Genomic DNA, 16,334 nt, shown 5'->3' on the forward strand with positions numbered 1-16,334 from the left:
CTCTGCTGTCCAAGACAGTTCACTGTATATGTCTATGTCTCTCACACGTCTCCTCAGCGGGATAACGGGTGTCCTGTTTCATCAGACCGGCCTTTCTTACACACACACCTCTCTCTCACACACACGCACTTTCTCCCTGCTCTGCCTCTTTGTAACTCATTTAAGGTTCAATACTGATGAAACTTTACTGCCATTTTCCACGTTTTTGATTATTCTTTCCCCAAAACATCACGAGTGGCATTGGATGTGCTGGCAAAGCTGCCGTCCTGGTTTCTCATCTTCCAGCGTGTTATGACGAGGCAGATCTTGACACATTAACACAAAGTGAATAACTCTAAGAGCTGTGTGTGGGAGCGGGAACGCTAAACTCTCTCTCGGGGGTCGTCTGGTGGAGGGTTTTAGAATGCTAGCACTTATGAAATGCATCTGACTCTCTCATCTGCGTTTGCTTTCAGATGTCTCTGAAATGGAATCGTACAGATCATATTCACCACAAGATGACCAAAGGTCGCGGCAGTCCGACATTTCCTCCCATTCCTCCAACGAGCTGCCACGAGAGAGTACCAGGTATGCTCATTGTTTGGATTTGAAGCCAAGGGCTCACCACGACCCACTATTCCAAACATACAAACAAACAAACAAATAACTATGAACCCCCAAGATCCCCCACTTATCTCCTACCTCCTGTGTAGCGTAGACTGGCTTCAAAAGGTTCTTCAAGGGTACTTTGGATAGTTAAATGTTCATATATTATGTTGAATTCTCGATTTTGATTGGGCAGGAAGTGTTGATTTTCAGTAACACAAGGGAGTTTTACTTATTACACCAGTTATTAGTAGGCAGGGAGTATCTAATGTTGCCCTGAAACAGATTTTCTACCCTTTTTCCTCAATTAAACTTTAAATCTTTTTAAATCGCTGCTTCTGAAACCTTTCTATTTATTCAGGAGATTAATCTTCTGGGCAAATGTTTCTACTTTTGTTTCCAGAGAAGAGCCCCAGAACAGGCTGGCCAAGACACCATTGTCTCCTTACAAGGTCGGAGAAGAGCCACCTGCAGTGCAGATAGAACATGAAGATCCACCAGAGGAGCCTCCAGGTACATCCTTTTTCTATTAACACAACACCATGAACAATATATATGTGTCTGCTTGTTCAACTCTCTCAAGCTGCAGTTATTGCCGCCATGAACTTAAATCTTATATAAATATATTAAATGAAAACATTCTGCAGTCTCATTTCTGTCCTTTCCCAACCACTATTATTTGTTGGGTCTTTTTTATTTTGCCCCTGAGATGTCATTACCAATCATTATGCACTCTGACACGCCCACAAAGTTCTGAACAAGGAGAACGAAACTATACTTACTGAATCTGCTGCTGTTAAATTCTTATACATTCTTTAATTAGCTTACAGAGGGTGCATTTTGGGTAAAGCCTTTTAGACTCTCTTCTTAATACTACAGATTTTAAAGTGCATGTCCTTTGTTGAAATGTTCACAAGTGTCTGGGTTTGTATATATGTATCCCAGGCCAAGTCACTTATAGCTGAAGGAGAAACGATGTATGTCAGGCCAAAACTAAATGGCATCATCATGTGTATTGATTTCCAGCACCAATCAGAAAAACACCCAAAATTCTGCTGCGACCAAGCCCTGAGGATGAGGAGATGTATGGGTGAGTACTCTAGGTGTATTGTATAGACTTACTGAAACATACGTGGATATGCACTTGGGGTGTATTTGTGTTTTGGGGTTTTGTTTTGTTTTTTAAATACCATCTCATCTGCTTCCCACCCACTACCAATCCTGATCCTGCCTGACCATGTCCACTCCCTAAAACACTCGTGATCAATCTCTCCTTCTCCCATCACACTCTTGACTAATCCCACATCCCATATTGCAAGGACTGTCTTGACCAATCCCACCTGCTCTGGAAGACACACTTGACCAATCCCAGCCTCTCCAGCAGACACTGTAAACCCAATTCTGCCTGCTCTCAAAGATACTCTTTCATTGGGTCTCACTCCCAGTCCTGACACACACCTCTAATACAGAGACACATCCTGGCAAGAATGCATACATAAATACATGTACGTAAATCTCACCCCAATATATACATACCTAAACACATACTCACTAGCAAGTCCCAGTAATGTAAAAACCCTGTTAAATTAGCATGAAGTTTAATAAATAATCTCTTTCTTCCTCACACGTGCATGGGAAGGTTTATTGTTGTGCCTAATGCTTGCTGATTGAAAACCTTTATCTCAGTGCCAGAGATCTTTACATTTAATGAGTTTCTCCCTGGTACAAGTGATTAACACATGCTAACGGTTCGGAAATTTTTCCACAATAGAAACAAGAACTGGCCTAAAAAGGAACAAACAGGACGTGGGTTTCTTTTTCTAGCACCCAAATGTGTCATCATCACAGAACACTGTGACACCGTTGTTTAAATGAAAATTTCTTTAGTTAACTAGCTACTGTGAATGGTAAAAGGCTCACCGAAGAGTTTCCAAATTTCCAAATTTTGTTTTATAATCTCCATCAAAAATATATCCCATGCTAGTAAAATAGGTTAGGGTCTAAGAATAGCATGAAGCTAAACCCTGTTAGATAGGAGGTAATATATCCGCAAGTTAGTACAGCAGTAAAACAGATCCAAGTCGAGGGTTGTTTAACATATTAAAAGGCTCTCTAAACGTGACTGCCCTAATGCTCTGATAATGAATGAAAGCATTTATGTTGATTTGTCTCATAAAGACACCTGAAACATTTGTGCAGGTTGAGAGAATAAAAATGGCACAATGTTGCATGTATGTGTAACTACTTGGTAATGAACAGTGCTTCTATCCATGCTGCTGAGTACCAGTAGGTTCTGATAGCTGAACACATAAGAAAACCATACGTCTTAGTACTGGACCAATGGAAAAAGCAGTATAGTGTGAAAAAGTCTACACATTTGTATTAATTATAAAAAGTGTTCTATCTTAGTTCAGTCTTATGTTCAGTGTGGTATAAACAGACTGATGCATGTAGATGATCTAGTACTATCTTTGTAATCTTCTGTCTTTGATGGGTACATGTATGTGTAAAAGTACTTGATAGAGTCGCAGGATGAAGTCCTTGATAATAGCCTAATCCTTCTCCCTCTTTCTCTCTCTCCCTCAGGCCAAATACTATGATGGTGAGCTTCCAGAAAGGGGAGAGCGTTGGCTTGCGGCTCGCAGGAGGGAACGATGTGGGCATCTTCATCGCCGGTGTTCAGGAGGGCAGCCCTGCAGAGGAGGAGGGCCTTCGTGTTGGGGACCAGATCATGAAGGTACAACTGCAGCTCTCAAATAAGCAATAGAAATAACCACCTAAGAGACTAAATCCGACATCTTTTGCTATCCAGTCAGTCCAACTCCTTAAATCAATAATGCATACATACTGTAAAGCACCCACTGACACAAGCATGACCAGATGTATATTTTTCAACCACTTTGTGTGTTTTGTATAAAACCAGTTATGATTTTCACCTGCAGGTGAATAATGTAGACTTTCGAGGAATCGTACGTGAGGAGGCAGTGCTCTTCCTGTTGGAGCTCCCCAGAGGAGACATCATCACTATATTGGCACAGAGTAAAGCTGACAGTGAGTCTTCCGCCTTCCTCATATAGACACTGTTACACAATATCGGTAAAAATGCTAGAATGTGACCGATATGAAAACGTGTTAAGAAAAATAGGATGTTTTTATTTAACTTCCCAACACTGGGGCAATACAGTGAGAAGTAATACCAGTTATTTACCCTTTCCTTAAGGTTTAATGGAATCCAGAATTAAGCTCTATTCACTATAGCATTATGAATGACCTTAAAGTTAATTCAAGTGTAAGCATAGCGGATGGATGCTCGGTCAGCTTATCCTTCAAACTGTCAGCACGATTTCTTTACAGGAGAACACATCAATATTAACAAAACATATTGGTATTATTTCATTACTTCTTCAACTCAAAATACATCCAACACACATTACGACCGTATGACCTCGATTTAATGTCATTAAGCGCATAGTTAACTGTGGGTGCATGATATAAAAAAATGAATGCAAACTAATAGGATGTACTGGATCAAACGTCTGATGTGTGTAAGAGTAGTGACAAGACCACCAGCTTGTTCCCCAACGGCACAAACCAGTATGACCCAGTTCTGGCTTCTCCAAGACTGCCCTTTATGTGTGCATGTGTAATATGCATGTGCACTCGATTCTCTTCTCTGTCTTTCAAACATATTTTCAGATACACAATTAAATCTTCAGTAGTGAAATATTGAACAGTTCTGGCTTCTGTTACTGCGCGAGTACGGCTCCCTCAGTATAGGTGTGCGTGTGTTTATGGGAGAAATACCTAAGCAAGCATGACAGATTTAAGAGCAGCCCAGGTTGTTTGTTTAATATCTAATCAGGTGCGTAGTCACCCCTGTCTAATGCCTGTGTGGTTCATGGTGAGTTATTGGATTTGGAGTCCAACCAGAGTCTCACAGCATCCTATCAGGATGAACAGCACTGACCTTTTCTGTCAGCTCCTCCTTTCTTTTTCTTTCTCTCTCACCAGGTCTCTCTGCCTGCTTGCTGTGAGATAAAACTTATGAAGGTTTTGTAGACAGATAAAGAAATCGTGACAAACCACAGTTCTGCTTTTAGACATTTATTACACATTTTTATTTCTCCTCTACAGTATATAAGAGGATGAAAGAGTTGTAAAAAGAATCATATATTTTCAATGAGGTTGCAAACTGCTCACGTTGTAGTCCTGTCTGCTTGCCACTGTTTTGTCTTGTATGTATCTTGTAGGTAATAAAGGCATTATATTTTGTCCTGTCGTATACTGTACATCAGGGGTCTCAGGATGAATTGCGCTGTTTATCAGATTTAATTCAAATCTTTTAAAGCCAACAAATTCATGTGTGGCAGCTTGGGAAAACCCATCCGATGTCTCGTAGTGTGATTTTGATGAACAGCCAGTTGGGTTTTGGCCAAAATTGAACGTTTCTGCCAATAATATACTTTATTATACTTTATTATAACTTTACTTGTGGTTGAGATACGTGTAAAAGAGAACCATTTTCAGTTCAGGATAGTATTTGTCAGAACTATATATTGAAGGAAACGAGCATTTCACCATGTTAAGGGTCCTTGGCCACCACACATACATGAACGTCCCATACATAAATGATCCCAAGATCCCATATTCTACTTTTAGTCACCTAATGTTCACAAAAACTAGGATGGTGTTAAAAGTGCCTCTATTTGTGTCCTAGTTTACAAAGACATCCTCGTGTCTGGACGAGGAGACTCCTTCTTTATACGGACTCACTTTGACTATGAGAAGGAACAGCCGCAGTGCCTGGCTTTTTCTCGAGGGGACATCTTCAAAGTGGTGGACACACTGTATGACGGCAAGCTGGGAAACTGGCTGGCTATCCGTATGGGCAAAGACAACCAGCTGCTGGAGAAGGGCATCATTCCCAACAAGAGCAGGTGAGCCATGTGCTGGAAAGACACACAGACTACTGTACCAGTGTGGAATGTATTTTTAATCATTGGGTTTTGGGTGAGAATAGGAAACCCCTTTCAACCCACTCACCTTTTCTCTGTCTCCTGCCTCTCCCCATGCAGAGCTGAGCAGATGACTAATGTCCAGCACACTCCTAAAACTTCCACCAGTGACAGAGCTGACTTCTGGAGGCTCCGTGGCCAGAGAGCAGCTAAGAAGAAGGACTTGCGCAAGACCCGAGAAGATATGAGCCTCGTCTCCACACGCTTCCCTGCCTACGAACGGGTGGTGCTCAGAGAGGGTAGGATTCTCAGAGACAGACAGAAAGAGAGGCAGCCATCATGAAACAGAGACAGTAGGATATTGGAACGTGTGAATAGCTCACAGGTCTGTGGAAAATAATTAAACTGTGAAAGACTGATACAAAGTGGCATTTGTGAGGCAGTAGGTGCAGGAGCTGGTGCTGATTAAACATTTAACAACCTCGTTACAGCCAGAACCATTCGGCGACAAACCCTGAGGGCAGAACTGACGCATAGAGAGTGTCTCATTCTCCCCATTAACAATACACTAATGCAGGGAGTGAGAAAAAGAGAGAGAGAGAGAGAGAGAGAGAATGATTTACTTACAGATTAGGATCTGCACATGGGCACATAACTGCCTGCCCAAATCAACAACATAAATAGTATACACTAACTGCAATTAGCATGATTCATTTGACAATATGGTTAATAAAAGTACATTTTATTTCCCGAATCCTCCATCACCGAAAGATTTTTAATTATCACATAGGTTCAGCTGTGCAATCACTTTGTTGCTGTACTTAAGTCTATTTTTAAGTATCGTTACTTCACTTTTGTCTTTTCCATTTAACATTTAACATACATTCAACATTTCAGAAGAAAAATTCTACTTTCTATTCGCTACATTTTCATACACTACATCTTTACACTTATTGTGACGGCTAGCTAATTGCCTTCAGCTTGTTTGTACAGTATCAGAGTTATTATCATGCTAGCTAACATTTGAGAAATTAGAAATAAAGTTGTTGTTAGTTAGCCTTAGGTATTATTGGTTCTTTGGTGAAACGGGCACTAATTTACAGTTTCTATAAGCAATGTGTTGATTTGAGGCTGATGTCATTTTCTTTTCCTGTACTTTTACTTTCACACTTTTTTTTTTATAAGTAATGAATAAAGAATTTAAGGCTGTATTTCAACTATTAACGGAGGACTTATTTAGATAAGTAATTGCACAGGATTGACCGGGAGTCCTACTGTACTGTATGTGTGGAGTGTGAGGTTTCTAATGTTTTATAATGCTCTTTAGTTGATAATTTTCTCTCTATATAACCTATCTCTGTCTGTGTGCTGTAGCTGGGTTCAGGAGGCCCGTGGTTCTGTTCGGTCCTATAGCCGACGCTGCCAGTGAAAAACTGGCCACCGAGCTGCCAGAGGAGTTCGTCGTTGCCAGTGAGTAGAGCCACGTAGATTTAAAAACCTCCCTCAGTGTGACAGTTGATCATATTCAACTTAGAGAGGGCATTTATTGAGGATACAGGCAGCCATTAGGAGAGCAGTAGTTTTGTTCAGCTATTCTTACCCGGGCCTAAAATGCACACAAAGGTGGTGCATTGATGCTATAGATTGCACTGATTGTTTAAAGAAGCAGTATGTAATTTTTGGACATCCACATCCTCTAATGCAGGGGTGTCCAATCTTATCCGGAAAGGGTTTTCATTCTAACCAAGCAGAAGCCACGCCTGAGTCTATTGAAAGCCATTTGATTAAACCGGTGGAATCAGGTGTGGCTCCTGCTTGATTGGAATGAAAACCTGCACCCACACCAGCCCTTTGTGAATAAGGCTGGACACCCGTGCTCTAGTGAAACTTCATATGCTTTGTGAATTGTCTTTTGAGGAACAAATAGCTGAGCACTCAATTAAATGGTTTAATACTGAGTTGTCTATCAAATTAGAACCCACACTTTGAAAGCAGAGCATGTCAGTACACTCTTTTATGCAAATACATATACAAAAAGGAAACACGACTTTAAAATAAAATCAATGCTATTTACTTATTCCTTAAACCTCTGTGTATTTTACCCCTAATGGATGTTTAAGCATTGCATTTTAAGTCAACAAATAGTTTCACCCTTCAATTGAAAAAAAAAAAAAAAACCCATAGGATAAGAAACAGAAGAAAGAAACAAAACAATAATACCCAAATAATCCTCAATAATACCCAAATAATACTCAATAATACTCAATAATACCCAATAATACCCAGCTGGGAAATTTTAAGCCAGTTGTTGACCTGCATTATTGGAGCTCACAAGCCCTTTGTAAAGTGACGAGGTGATCCGCCAAGGTCCGCGTTTCCAGAGGAGACACAAGAAATGCACATTTGGTTGTCCTTGCCAATCATCTGCAAAATCACCATGAACTCGGGTACTCAAAACCACCTTGCAGCATTCTCAAAAAAAAAAAAAAAAAAAAAAAACACTCCTCCACGACCTAGACAACCGACAGGCTTCAGAAAAAACTCAGTCTCCCTTGCCGAGCAGAAGTCGCTCCGTTCACACGGGAACTTTCTTTTCCTTGTAGTTTCAAGTCAGACGGAAGGAAAACTTTTCCCGGTTTGCTGAATAAGTCCACACAAATTGGAACAAAAGTAGCGTTTCTTCGGGTTTGCTACATCTTGCACTAACGTCCAGGCTTAAGCAAGGCTAACTAAGAAAATAGCAAGATTCTTGACCTGTCTTACACCGTTCCCTATCCCTCGCTCCTCTTTCTCTTCCACCCCAAAGAAAACACTTTGCAGTACTCCTTCGTCTCTTCACCTCCTCCCCAAAGCAAAAGTACAAAATCCCAAAGCAAAGAAAATGCCTAAAACCAAGAAAAATGGCAATGTCCTGTTTCTTTCCTCACAATAAAAAAGGCCGCTCTCCCTTCTTTTGCAATGCAAAAAACCCCCCCCAAAAACATGAAGCTCCGCCCTTTCCTGCCAATCTAAACAGTCCTCTTTACCCATTGGTCAAGCAATTAATAAACCCCCCCACCACCACCACCAAACATTGCAGGCATGAGAGAGGATTTAGCACTTTTAAACTCTTAAACAAGACAATTTACAACGATTTACAGTGGTGAGTAATTCCGGATCTTTGAATCTCGTTCAGTAAGATGAACGAATCTTTTTTCGAGTCATTTCATTTATTTCAGCGGAATATAATTAAAATGTGACTGGCACCCTGTCCAGGGTGTACCCTGCCCTGTGCCTGATGTTGTCTGGGATAGGCTCCAGGTTCCCCCACGACCCTGAAGAAGGAGTAAGCGGTAGAAGATGGATGGATGGATGGATAATTAAAATGTTGCATGTTAAATTCCCCAACACATCTAGTACTTGCGCAAACATTAATCACATTTTGAATAAAAAATAAACTTTAGGCTAATGCAACCAAGGCCGAATTATGAGAAACAGAAATGATTACTTAATAGCTTAGCTGGGTCTTTAGACTATTCAGTCTGTTAGTTCACCTCCTGATCCGAGTCGTTGGACTCGAGACGTGGACTAATCATTTCTGTTTCCTATACAGAACCTATGGGGATGTTGCAGCGCATGCGCGGTCAAAAATGAACGAATCGTTCATGAACAACACCACAAATTTACAGAGAAAAGAAAAAAAGCATTACCTCCATGTTAGTGAACAACACTTTTACACATGAACACTGTCATTTCAGTGACATAAATTCAACCCACATAGTAGTGTGAATTTTACAGGGCATACATGGAGAAACTATCCAGATCCATTGTATACCAATATTTTTTTAAAGGTATTTTTAATTATGTGATTATCACAGAGCTATAAATCACTCCCTTAAATATTTCATACATAAGAATTTGTTTCATTTAAACCCCATAGCTAGGGAGACCGACTTCTGATATTTCAGTGACTCTTTTTATTTCAGAAACAGAACCTAAAGATGCAGGGTCAGAGAAGTCTAGCGGAGTGGTGCGTCTCAACACCATCCGACAGATCATTGAACAGGTAATATATATGCACAGAGAACCTTGCATCACATGCACCTTAGCTGTAAAATAAACTCGCCATGAAAGTTATGTTTAGAGTATTCACATCATTTTCATGCTTCTTACACAAATGATATTTTATAGTCCTTGATTTCTAATATAACTAAGAGTTTATCATCACTGAATCCAAATATCAGTGTGTTCTGTCCCTTTTTTTCTCTGGTTCCTGCTGTCCCCAGGATAAACATGCTCTGCTGGACGTGACCCCCAAGGCCGTGGACACACTAAACTACACGCAGTGGTACCCCATCGTCATCTTCTTTAATCCAGACAGTAAGCATGGGGTGAAGACCATAAGGCAGAGGATCATCCCTAACTCAAGCCGCAGTGCCCGCAAACTCTATGACCAGGCCATCAAGCTCAGGAAATCCTGCTCACACCTCTTCACCGGTGAGTCCTATATATATAATATATATATGAAGACTTTCCAGTGTCAGAAAACGTAGTTACTGCTTTACAGTTACAAAGCACTGACACTTGAGGCTCCTTTAAGAAAAAATAAAATAAATGAATTAATGTCTCCTCACAGAAAACAATTACAAACATAAAAAAATCTATTTAAGTGCAGCGTCCACCATACAAGTTCCTGTGTAAGTTGCTTCTGAAACGATTACGTATTAGAATGAGCTCCTTAATATAAACCTGTGATTTGAATTCGAGTCGACATTATGTGTAAATTAATCAACACCTTGTGACCAATCAGAACCGAGAATAAACAGCATTATTGTATAAGGTGTAATAACCACAATTCTCTACATTTTATTACAGCAAATCTGTAATGCAGTTAATATTTTAGAGCAGTACTGAACTACTGAGCTTCATCTCCATCGGATATTAGTTTGTTTCTGATAGCTATCCATGCATGTTTCAGATAATTAGTGATTTTTGCAGTCCATGGAGATGCGGTTTATTCATTGGTCAGTAGGTGAACCTGCAGAACAAGGTTTTCAGATCGAAATGTCTTGATTTTCTTTCTCTCTCTCTCACACACACTCTCTCTCTCTCACACTCTCTCTCTCTCTATCTCACTCTCTGCTTGTTTCTTTACTGTGCTAGTTGTTATTGATCTGAACGCAGCCAATGATGCATGGTACGGCAGTGTGAAAGACTGCATTCGGCAGCAGCAGACCCAGGCAGTGTGGGTCTCAGAGGGGAAGGTAAACACCACACATTGTGTTTCTCGATCATCATTCAGTTCTCCATCTTATACTTTCAGTATCCCTTCTTTCATATCTCCATTTAACTCTAATTGGTGGTGTTAGTATATTTTCTCCATCACTGCATGCCTTCTTACTACTAATTCGTTGGTCATATTAGACCTCTTCCGTTTCTTTCTGTGCTGTTTACTGTTCATCTTTCTTTGATTGTTCTCTACAGCTTTGTTTTTGTTTCTGTGTGTTTGTGTGTGTGTGTTTTTGTTTGTTTGTTTGTTTGTTTTTTGGGTTTTTTTGCGCTCCTGTCTGTACCCAAGATCCATCATGTGTCTCTTTTAGCTGGACGGGACAGCTGAGGGAGACCTTGATCTCCACGATGACCGCATGTCGTATCTTTCGGCAATGAGCGCCGACTATCTGAGCATGGACAGCCGTGTGACCAGCGACTACGATGACACGGCTGACGAGGGAGGAGCCTATACGGATAATGAGCCTGAAGAAACGCTGGAGCGTCAGAGAGTATCAGCCATCAGCAGATCCTCTGAGCCGGTCATGCCAGAGGAGGTCAGAGACTACACACACACACACACACAAAATACACAAATGTTTATCTATAATTATCATTGCATACTCTGAGGCAGATTCAAGAACACAAAACACCACACACTCAGACAGCTTTTATGACTGCGTAATCAGTATTGACTAAAGAAGTTAAAAGGCACGCAGGCCATCAGTTCTATATAGATTTTTATAAACTGACGTCGTTGAATTTTTTTTGTTTCCCATATTTTAATTCAAAAAGTGGAACTTTCATATATTCTAGATTCATTGCACATAAAGTGAAATATTTCAAGCCTTTTTTGTTTTAAAGTATGTTAATTTATGCCCTCAATACTTGGCCGGGGCTTCTTTTACACAAATTACTGCATCAATGCGGCGTGGCATGGAGGCAATCCACCTGTGGCACTGCTGAGGTGTTCTGGAAGCCCAGGTTGCTTTGATAGCGGCCTTCAGCTTGTCTGTATTGATGGGTGTGGTGTGTCTCATAGATTCTCAATGGGGTTCAGGTCAGGCGAGTTGGCTGGCCAATCAAGCATAGTAATACCATGGTCAGCAAACCAGTTACTAGTAGTTTTGGCACTGTGGGCAGGTGCCAAGTCTTGCTGGAAAAGATAATCAGCATCTCCATAAAGCTTGACAGCAGATGGAAGCTCAAATAATATACATAGTCTCTTCTGCCCCCTACTGTGTAATGTTTGTAATTCCCAACATTCCCAACTAATAGCCTGACAGTATGCCTAGATATGCTGTACTATCATGCATTCATAGAATTGCTTTATTATCTCTAAACATCCTCTGTGGCAGGGCTTTACGCTTAAAATGTGCAAAAATCATTTGCTTACAAAAATATGGATAAACATATAGCATTAACAGTTACCTTTTAATGCTTAAACATTAGAGATGGCTATGAGTAAGACCATTTGAAGTGATGATGCTTTGTTTCACAGTGGCACTTCATGTTGTCACTTGATTAGCGCCATGGATTCTGAACAGAAGGGACATGTTTTGAATTTGAAGCAGGAAAAGCACTTCGTTAAACAAACTATGTTGTCAGTTCCCTAATTCAACCAGAGAGGGTAAATAGTATGGAAAACATATGAAAATCTGTTGACATAAATGCATGTTTAGAAAAGTAGAGTTTCTACGACCTGTTTTTGATGCATTTATTGGCTGTGCTATAGTATTTTTTTTCAATTGGTCGGTTTGGCTCAATGAAAAAAATTAGCTGGGTCTGAATTTGGAGTGCAGTTGATGACCCCTGCTGTACAGTCATCATTTGTGTGTGTGTGTGTGTGTGTGTGTGTGTGTGTGTGTATGAGAGAGAGTCCAGTTGTGAGAGAGTCAGCTTGAATCCTTATAAACACCAGAGCATCCCTGAGTAGTATGTGATCTTGTGCTTGCCTTGTAGATCCTCAGGAAGTCCAGCCCAGAGATCCGCTTCAACTCCCGCGTATGGGTAGTGAGCAGAGAATCGCCGGTTGAAACCAGCCCTCCTGTAATGTCCACCTTTCTCCCTGAGCCACCCAAGATCCTCCGCTCAGCCAGCCCTGCAGTCATCCAGGTGTGCCATGTGTCCCATAGAGCAAGTACACCAAAGGAAGTGTGGCAATATTTTCTTTTTAATGTAAATATAACAAAAACAAAAATGAATGAAGCTCCAGGAAGGTCATTTGTTGGGTCAGTGGATGATAAGGCTTTAGTATATTAAAATTTCGGACATATTTTTTTATATATTTGTTAGAAAGGGACTTACCCTGACTTACCATGAGCTTTACTGACTCTGATCAAGGGTGTATTTTTCTCTTAGGTGAAACCGTTGGCTCAAGGCGAGACCCCACACGGACACTTCACCCAACCACGAGATCCAAATGCCAGCAACCCTGCCAACATCGAGCACCATCACATCCAAAACCCGCCCAGTATCACCAAACCTCTTCCACCTCCCATAGCACTGAAGCCCACTTCCGTGCCCCGAGCCACCAGAGGCCTGATGGACAGCCCAATCAAGGACCGGGAGCGTCCAGAGCGGAGCCCTGAGGACCCTTCCCAGAAATCCTTTCTGGGCAAGGTGAAAGCCTTTGAGAAGATGGACCAATTCGCAAGAGCACAAAGGGTTCTGGAAATACAGCAGGCCCAGGATGCCAGGGTAATGAGCATGTGTGAAAGTGAAGTTTGCTGTTAATTTGAATTGAAATATGAAATACGATTAATACTCTGTTTGTTAGTTGGAGATTGCTCAGAAGCACCCAGACATCTACGCTGTCCCAATAAAATCCCCGAAACTGGACCACAGCAGACCACAGCCTATTGGGTAAGAGCACTATTTCCCCTCAGGAGTAAGAAATGTTTCCATGGCCCAAAAAAGAAACCTGCTTTGAGACCACTCATTCCAGTAACTGTCCCTGATCTGCTAGAAAAAGCATAAACAGCACAGATACCAGTAGACGGTTGTTGTTGTGCCAAGCCGAGGGTTAACTTGTTCTGCCAATAGCATGATCTATCCACCGAAATTAGTTTCTCCTCCATTTTCTGGAATCTCAGTGTGAATAACTGAAGCCCAGCCCCTAACCGTCTCCTATTGGCATTCTGTCACTCTGGGGAACTTTTTTTTTTTATCCAAACCACTGCTATATGCTGTCAACTTATTTGAGTGACAAGAGATACAGTACATTGTTGATGGATGCTAAAAAGTCATAGTGATTGCAGCCTATCGTCATGTCTAACCCTGTATCTCTTTGTACAGATCCAGCGCGAGGCCGGAACCTCAGACTCCTCCCTCTAAAGTGCCCTACTCAGACAGTATTTCAGCCTGCCCCAGCAAAGATGACACGGTTGAGGAAGAGTACCGGCAGCGGTCAGCAGACCCGACCAAACACGGCTACTATCAGAACAAACAAGAATATCAGGACACAGAGCTGTAGAGCTTGTCTGCTCGAGCTCCACATACTGTTCCACCATTCCACCACCAGGGCTTCCAACAGCTGCTCACGCCCAAGCCTTTCTGCTGAATTCTTTTCCTGATCTTTTTGTATTTTTATTTATTTCAGATTTAACTCCATGTGAACACGATGGCATATTTGTTACAAATATATATCTGTATATATGCCAGTTCATTTTTTCCTTTGTTTGGAAAGGAGGAGCCATTTCTTTTTCTTGCCTATGCAACCAGTTTGGGTTTTTTTTTCAGAGCTGCTGAAACTTCTTGCCATGACTCTTTGTCTTTTGCTACATGACAACCTTAAGCCTGGTGTGTGCTACAGGCCAGATTTTTTTGTTGTTGTTGTTAGTTTATTTTGTGAGCCCAATGAAGCAAAATGTCTGCAGAATGGTCTGAAAAGGCCACTCTTTGGAGTGTATACACTTCTCAGCCTTTGCATTCCGTCACTTCTGATCACTTGAGTGTACGATTATATAATACAATACACTGGAGTTTGTTACAATGTTTTGAAGTGCCTTTTTCTTTCTGACTAATACAGAGGTGTGGGGACTTGACAATCCAGACCGCTGGACAATAAATATTATTCTGCTGCTCACAAGCTTCAAGGGCAAACAGGGAAAAGACGACACCAAAACCCTTAATACTGTAATACTGTTCACCTGCCACCCCCGTCTTTTACTGTTCGCAACAGCCAGGAGTAATGAAGTCTGTTCAGTCGTATTTCCCACAGCCTGGCTCAGGTTTGTGTGTGCGCGCGTGTGTGTGTGTGTGTGTGTGTGTGAGAGAGAGAGAGAGAGAGAGAGAGGGAAAGAGTGTTTGTCTACTGTGTTTGCTATACGTCGCTATACATTGTTTTTATTCCTCACAGCATTTCATTTTCTTTCTATACTTCATTCTTTGTTGGTCTGCTGTACCTTCATATGTTGGTTGATAAGTGCTTTTATAATTCATGAACAATGTTTTGATGGCCTCCAGTTTGTGTACATATTATACAGTAAATGCGTGCACTGACTGGACTTTAACACCAAATAAAACAAATCTACTGAACTACAGCTCCTGGAATCTTGATTCTTTTCATTAAGGGTGTTTGAACGTCTAGATCTAACGGATTATTTCAAACCGAGCATCAAGCCCAAATGGTGTAAATGACCTAGAACGGTTAGGCCGTCCCTCTCTGTTAAAGAAAAAATACATTTTAAAAAAAAAAACAAAAAAAAAGGCCCAAATTGTTTCAAGGAGACGTTTTTAAAGTACAAGAGCATGACTAGTGGTCGTAAGTAAAAGTAAAGTGAATGTATGAGGTCCTACTAAGGCTAATATTTAAGCCCACTTCATTGACATCTCCATAACAAGGCAGGCAATCATCTGTTCAGTGTGTATCTGTGCTCAAATTTAAAAGTTTCTTCAATTTGATCATTTTATTGAAAAATCTAATTGGAAAAGGCCTGACTCTTGATTGGGCAGCACACAACATATATTTGCCCTACAGTCTAAGGTTGTGAGTGCAAATCCCAGCACTGCCAAGCTCCCACTGCTGGGCCCTCGAGCAAGGCCCTTAACCCAGAAATGCTCAGTTACATAAGTGAGATAACTCGCTCTGTATAAGGGCGTCTTCCAAATGCCGTAAATGTAAAGCATTGTTCGACCTAATCAAGTTTTTTAGCTACAGGTTTAACTGTTCTACCTTCCTGTCTTTAACAAAGCATCAGTAAGAGTTCCACTAGGATCCTTTAAGTGACCAGTTAATACCATAAACACAAGCATGTAGGTCTTCAGTGTTTAATATTTGTCTAATTGAATTGTTATTCTCACATTTTTCTGTCTGTTTTGTCTAGGGCACTAACACTGAGTAAACTGTTCAAGAACTTTTACTGGCCATGTCCATTCATAAGAAATCAGACCCATACTTTTAGTTTGATGACTTTTAAGGGGTAGGGTTGTTCGAGTATTACCCTGGAGAATACTAGAGCTGTGAGACGGCAACGCTACCTGTTCTGCCACCGTGCTGCTTTTCGGAAAGATGTAATAAGGTGGCCGACGTGTTTTGTGTACAAG

The 16,334-nt window shown here is 41.0% G+C and overlaps 1 protein-coding gene across 4 annotated transcripts in view; it reads left to right on the top strand.

Moving 5' to 3' along the window:
- Positions 1-15,331, top strand: part of LOC128608109 (tight junction protein ZO-2) — a 57,565-nt gene extending 42,234 nt beyond the window's left edge. For all 4 annotated transcript variants that reach the window (XM_053625553.1, XM_053625549.1, XM_053625550.1 and 1 more), the window contains 16 exons: positions 456-567; positions 989-1,098; positions 1,612-1,675; positions 3,172-3,322; positions 3,528-3,636; positions 5,303-5,522; positions 5,661-5,839; positions 6,915-7,010; positions 9,506-9,585; positions 9,806-10,016; positions 10,683-10,783; positions 11,120-11,344; positions 12,750-12,902; positions 13,149-13,487; positions 13,567-13,652; positions 14,085-15,331. In XM_053625553.1, coding sequence (XP_053481528.1) covers positions 456-567; positions 989-1,098; positions 1,612-1,675; positions 3,172-3,322; positions 3,528-3,636; positions 5,303-5,522; positions 5,661-5,839; positions 6,915-7,010; positions 9,506-9,585; positions 9,806-10,016; positions 10,683-10,783; positions 11,120-11,344; positions 12,750-12,902; positions 13,149-13,487; positions 13,567-13,652; positions 14,085-14,262 — 2,414 coding nt within the window. In that variant the 3' untranslated portion in view covers positions 14,263-15,331. The remainder of the gene's footprint in view (positions 1-455; positions 568-988; positions 1,099-1,611; positions 1,676-3,171; positions 3,323-3,527; positions 3,637-5,302; positions 5,523-5,660; positions 5,840-6,914; positions 7,011-9,505; positions 9,586-9,805; positions 10,017-10,682; positions 10,784-11,119; positions 11,345-12,749; positions 12,903-13,148; positions 13,488-13,566; positions 13,653-14,084) is intronic.
- Positions 15,332-16,334: the final 1,003 nt, after the last annotated feature.

This window comes from Ictalurus furcatus, chromosome 5 (assembly GCF_023375685.1).
Source record: "Ictalurus furcatus strain D&B chromosome 5, Billie_1.0, whole genome shotgun sequence".
NCBI lineage: Eukaryota > Metazoa > Chordata > Actinopteri > Siluriformes > Ictaluridae > Ictalurus > Ictalurus furcatus.